The sequence below is a fragment of the Leptonychotes weddellii genome, chromosome 2, assembly GCF_054177405.1.
Source record: "Leptonychotes weddellii isolate Sample4059 chromosome 2, ASM5417740v2, whole genome shotgun sequence".
NCBI classification, from domain to species: Eukaryota; Metazoa; Chordata; class Mammalia; order Carnivora; family Phocidae; genus Leptonychotes; species Leptonychotes weddellii.
In genome coordinates, this window is record NC_138370.1 from 94389959 (window position 1) to 94395914 (window position 5956).

A 5956-nucleotide genomic window follows, 5' to 3' on the forward strand; every position below is an offset into this window, starting at 1 on the left:
CAAGAGACGCCGGGCAGCACCAGAGCGTAGCTGCTTTCGCCGGCATTCTGACCCCCATTAACTAATTCCTCGGATCCCGACGTCCGGGAGCTGAGAGGCCGGGCAGCGGCGGGTACTGTGCGGGCGCGCGCGCCAGGGCTGGGGCGGGGGGGGGGGGGGACGTGCGGCCGCAAGGATGGGGGCGGGGGCGGTAGCCTCGGTCTCCCCAAAGGCCCCCGGCGCCCCGGCCCCTAATGAGCGGCTGAAAGGGAGCGGGCTCCGGTGCGCGTGGCTCGCAGGCCTCCCGGAGTCCGGGGCGCCCTGATTGGCCAGCTGCGCCTCGCGACCTCCATTCATTAATAAATTAGCGGCACGCTCCAGCCGAGCGCGAGCCACCAATCACAATGGGCAGCGGCGGCGACAACAGCCGCAGCTTGAGCTGAAGCCGCCACCGCGGCTTCAGCCGCTCCGACCGCAGCCTCGAGCTCCGACAGGAGCTTTAGAACCATTTTATGCTGATTAGATAAAGGGGGAAAAGAGGCGGGGGCGATGGGAGGAGGAGGATGGATGGCAGGGCCGGGGAGGGGGGGAAGTGGGTGAAGAAAGAGAAAGAAATGAATGATGATAATGCAATGAAAAGAATAAGCCGGGGGGAGGGAAAAGCGGGGGAGAAGGGGGGTCGGCACAGGGGGAGGAGGAGGCGGCGGCCGGGGGTGGGGGGGAGGTGGGGGCCCCGGGGGCAGATCTGATTGTTTTCTTGGTGATATATAAGGGGTTTTAAGGAGAGTCGTGTGCCAGACACGCAGCCACTGAACCACAAGCAGCTTCGCTTTAACTGGAGTGCCCGGGAGTCGCGTGCCAGGAGCCGCACGGCCGAGGACTGACTGACAGACAGACACGCACCACCACCACAACACACGAGACCCGGGCGGATCGCCGCGGCCGCCGGGGCTCTTGGCAAACTCGCCCGTCGGATTGGTCCCCCGCGGAGCCGCGCCAGAGCCGCTGTTTTCAAGCGACGAGAAGGACGCAGCGCTGCGCTCCCGGCAGCGCGGAGAATCGCAGCACACGCCCAAATAATAGCGACGCCGAGACGCATTTAGGGAGCGAACGACGTAAGTATCCGCCCTGTGGCTTCTAACTTGCAAGGGTGTTTCCGGCACCCCGTTCCACCACGTCCGAACGCCCTTTGCTCGCGTAGAATCTTCGTCCCGGGGGCCGTAGCCCCTCTCCGCGCGGTACACAGCCTTGAGGTCAGCCCGCCGAGGGCGGGGCCCGGTTGGCTGGCTGGCGGCGGGGTCAGAACCAGGGGCTCTCCTGAGCTTGGAGAGCACTGGCGGGGTTTCCTCCCTAACTACGTTCTTCCTTGGCGCGGTTCCGAACCAGTCCTGGCGGGTGCGCGCAGGAGTACTTCCCGCGGACACCGAGAACGTGCCTCGGCCTCTATATTTACATCTCGTTTGGTTCTTTCTCCCTCCCCGCTCTCTTCGGTAGGATGTTTGTCAAATCCGAGACGTTGGAGTTGAAGGAGGAAGAGGACGTGCTGGTGCTGCTCGGCTCGGCCTCCCCCGCCTCGGCTGCCCTCACCCCGCTGTCTTCCAGCGCGGACGAGGAGGAAGAGGAGGAGCTGGGCGCGGCGGGCGGGGCGCGCGGGCCGCGTGGGGCCGAGGCGCGGCCGGGGGCGCTGGGCGGCTCGCCGGCGGGAGCCGAGGGCTGCCGGCCTGCGCGGTTGCTGGGTCTGGTGCACGAGTGCAGTAAGCGGCGCCCCTCCAGGGCGCGGGCCGTTTCCCGCGGCGCCAAGACGGCCGAGACGGTGCAGCGCATCAAGAAGACCCGTAGACTGAAGGCCAACAACCGTGAGCGCAACCGCATGCACAACCTCAATGCGGCGCTGGACGCGCTGCGCGAGGTACTCCCCACGTTCCCCGAGGACGCCAAGCTCACCAAGATCGAGACCCTGCGCTTCGCCCACAATTATATCTGGGCGCTCACCGAGACCCTGCGCCTGGCGGACCATTGCGGGGGTGGCGGCGGAGGCCTGCCGGGGGCGCTCTTTTCCGAGACCGTGTTGCTGAGCCCGGGAGGCGCTAGCGCCTCCCTGAGCAGCAGCGGAGACAGCCCGTCGCCTGCCTCCACCTGGAGCTGCACCAACAGCCCAGCGCCGTCGTCCTCGGCGTCCTCCAACTCCACGTCCCCCTACAGCTGCACTTTATCTCCTGCCAGCCCGGCGGGGTCTGACATGGACTATTGGCAGCCCCCACCTCCCGACAAGCACCGCTACGCACCTCACCTCCCCATAGTCAGGGACTGTATCTAGAACTGCCATCCTTGCTACCCGCGCCAGGCCTTAGTGGGTTCCCGTTCCTGTCCCTGACCAAGCCCTCCTCCCACCCCTCTCCTGTCCCCACTTCTATGCCCTGGAAACCATCTCACTTCACGGGGCAGATGTAGCCGTTCTGAATCCTGGGTTGTTTGCTGCATTCCCTGGCTAAGTGTTTCCTTCCTTCAGACGGTCTCTAATTTATTGACGGTGTAATGGAGCTTATTGTCAAAGAGGATGGTAGAATTTTGGGGGCGTTTCTTAAGGCTAAAAAGATGCTGGGAAGCGATGAAGGTGGCCTGTCTAAAGAGTTTGCAGAGCGGACTGACGCTCCTCCCCCTCTCTGTAACACCAGGGGGACTCGGAGCAGTTCGTGTGAATCTCCCAGGGGAAATGCAACTGGTTCCTCTGATCTCTTCACCTTTGCTTCTACATAGAGATGTTAATGTCGAGTAGAAACAAATGTATCTTAGCATCTGAATGATTTTACCGGTAATAATATTATCCACAGATTTGCAATGGCTGGCATCTGTTTTATTCCCATTGCTGTCTGCGGGCTGTGGGAATTTCACCTGTCAAACCAAACTTTCCCTCTCTGATGTGCACTTTGTTCTGTTTCCCAGATTCGTCACAATGCCTATTGTCCCGTCCTTCTCTTTCCTTTTTCTTCTCCATTTTGCCATCTGTCTCTTATGATTTATAAGGGGAAAAAAGTTGTTTTGTTAGAGGGCCAGGTTAGAAGTCATTGTATAATTTGTAGGCTTTGTAATGATTGAATGCAAGCGTGGAAATTTAGGCTGAACTCTCTATCAAAAGGAAAAACGTGGAGGAAAAGGGAAAAATCAGGAGGGAGGATTGCTTCATGCATTATTTATCTCGACCTTTTAGGGGAGAAGGAACTCCCCCATTCTTTCAAGAGATTAAAAATAAATCAACAGACTGAAAACCTAAGCAGACACGGAGCATTATCAGGATCAGCCACACACGTGTTCCCTTCTATTTATTATAAAGAAATTTTTCATGGGAAAAGTATGTATTTTTTGTATATTTTACAGAGTTTATTCTAGTATGTATTTACATCTTGAACAAAAAATTGTTCTTGTGATTAAACTATAAATAAAATATATAATTTTCATAATTTTTCTGTGTTGTATTCTAACTTTTGCCTGCTTTTGTGGTTTTTAGAAGAATGTGTTGTGCCTTCCTGAAATTCTCCCTGTAGCAAATTGAGTTAGAGTACTTGTATTTTTCATCAGTGTTTGTGTGCAGAATTTCGCTGACACATAAAGTCTAAGAGATCACAAGAAGCTGAATCATATTTGAGACATTAACACTGACATCAGAGTGTAACTGCATACAAACAAAACTTGATTTTTAAGAAATCAATTTCTGAATGAACAAGATCAGTAAAAAGGGGGGGAGGGTTAAAAGATAATTAAATCATGATAAGTTCCAAAGTTCAGAAACCTTGATGTAAAAAAAAAAAAAAAAAAAGTGGAGTTGAAATTTCTTGTGAGAATGTGTAGAGAAATGCTTCTTATACTTTGAGTTTCAGTTATCACCTGTGAACTATAGGGACTGGACAGTGATTTCCAAGGTCCCTTCCAGCTCTTACATCTGTGATATATTTATAATTCATTATTGGAAGCTGATTTTGTATTAGCCACTTTAACAAACTTGTTGGTTTTAAAAGTAAATTCCTGGAGAAAAAATATTCAGAGTGAGCTGGGATAAAATTGCATCTGAGGCAAATAGCTAAGCTTTCCATTTTTGTTAAAATAATTACATAGTCAAAACTTAGAGAGAAAGCAAAAATGGTTTCCTAATCTCCCCAACACATAACTCTGTAATTTGCACTTCAATTTCCAAAGCAGAAGTGAATAGCATCATGGGTCAAAGATGACCAAGTGAAGGTTGACCACATTCTAGGGTTAAGCCCCTTCCTTGGTGGAGGGTGGCCACTGGACAACACAAGCTAGAAAAAAAAAATCACCTTAGCAAGGAAATGTTGGTTGTTCATGCTCCCCTCCCTCCCCAATGAACTTCATATCTGCTTCTGGTTTGGGCTAAATCTTCCACTCCTCTGCATTAAGCAACAATAATTTCTCCTGAGATATCTATCTGAAACTACTCCTCCTCTCTACCCATATGGAAAATATTAAGTGTTTAGTATCTTAATAACCATTTTTTTTTAATCAAAGGGAGAACCAAGCCAGGGGTTCGCTTTGTTTTGTTTTCATAGCTGGACAGAAAAGAGACCTGTTGGAAAACCCTTCTAATTTAAAGATTGTGCTATTCCTAGCCACTCTTGATTATCTGATATGAGGAGACAGTGCTTCTCTTTAATATTCACAGTTATGTTTCTAGTGTTTAAAAAGCTAAGCTGCGAGTAAAACAATTTTAGTAGGGTAGTTTTAAAACATCACAGTTTTAATGCCAAATAATTGTTCTAGTGATGATGCTTATGAAAATATATGGTGCTTCTTTTGGAAATTTGCCAAAGAAACATTTCATGGCATAGGTCTGTGGAGACAAACTCTCAGGGCAGTTAGTCTCCCAAGACTATGGGAAACCTCCTCAATTGGTGGGGTGATCCCATAGACAGGTGACTCTAATTGTTTAGCTGGAGAGGCATGGATGCCGAGATGGTCCAATAACCACAGCTTTGAGTAAGGGCAATACGGCGAACGAGCAGCCGCGCCTACACAGGACCTGCGGCGCGTTTAGCTGCAGCTTGTAGGTCCCCATACACGTCAGCAGCATGTCATCCATGGCTGGAATTCCGTCTACCATTTGTAACCTATACTCAGGCTATCCCTTCCTCATCTAGAGCAGACCTTATTTTACACTAAATTGGTGCAATTATTTTTATGGCGTCCAATCTCTTTCCGCGGTTAAGGATGATGATCTTTCTGCCCCACTTCGCGCAGGGAAGTCGCGCAGCAACTTCCATAGCCTGTCCTTTACCCCCCTCTGTAAGAATGAGAATTACAGGGTGGAGGCCGCTGCTTCTGCAGTAGGGAATATAGTCGCCCTTCCCTTTGGCCCATTTCCTCCCCACGTTACGACCACAACGGGATGCGCTGGGTCTGTCTGCATCGAGCGGGCTGGTGGGCGGCTGAGCAGCCACTCTTTCTCTGGCAGCTCCCGGATGGCAAACGTTTCAAACAAGACCAAGGAGATGTTCTTCCAATGCCAGCCAGTCCCACACCGCCAGAGTTGCTAGATCTTTCCAGCGCCAACGGGTGCGCTGCGCGTGTTTACCTAAGGGCAGAGAGGTGCGAAGGTTGCTCCTGTCCTCTTTGGAAACTTCGCTTCGACGCCGTCAGGGTTCCGGTACTGGTCGTATTTATTTGTTCTGAACTGCCCAGGCCTTGTTACCAGACTAATTTTTCCTTCACCAGACTGTAAATAAATCCAGCTGAGGGCCAACAAGGAGGAAAAAAGCAGCAGAGGGACGGGCTGCCAACTGCTGGGCCCACCGCGGGACCCCGGCCCAGGCTCAGCCGAGGCGCGAGGCGAGAGCAGGGCTGAGGAGCCGGGAGTCCGGCCGCACCTGAGCAGGGGTCGGGTGGGCGCCCTCCGGGGCCGAGCCTTGCAGGCCGGGCAGAGGCGAGGGCACCGGAAGGCCCCGGGCGGCCTTGTCTCGGAGAGAGC

The 5956-nt window shown here is 52.7% G+C and overlaps 1 protein-coding gene across 1 annotated transcript; it reads left to right on the forward strand.

The window, feature by feature from the left end:
* The first annotated feature begins 1167 nt into the window (after positions 1 to 1167).
* Positions 1168 to 3346, forward strand: NEUROG2 (neurogenin 2). Its single transcript, XM_081813070.1, has one exon. It carries the CDS (start codon positions 1475 to 1477, stop codon positions 2294 to 2296), a length of 822 nt encoding a protein of 273 aa, XP_081669196.1. The 5' UTR covers positions 1168 to 1474; the 3' UTR covers positions 2297 to 3346.
* The last annotated feature ends 2610 nt before the right edge of the window (positions 3347 to 5956 follow it).

What these genes read in the sequence shown, in the direction of transcription:
- NEUROG2 (XM_081813070.1), top strand. Translation starts at nt 1,475, where the DNA reads ATGTTTGTCAAATCCGAGACGTTGGAGTTGAAGGAGGAAGAGGACGTG.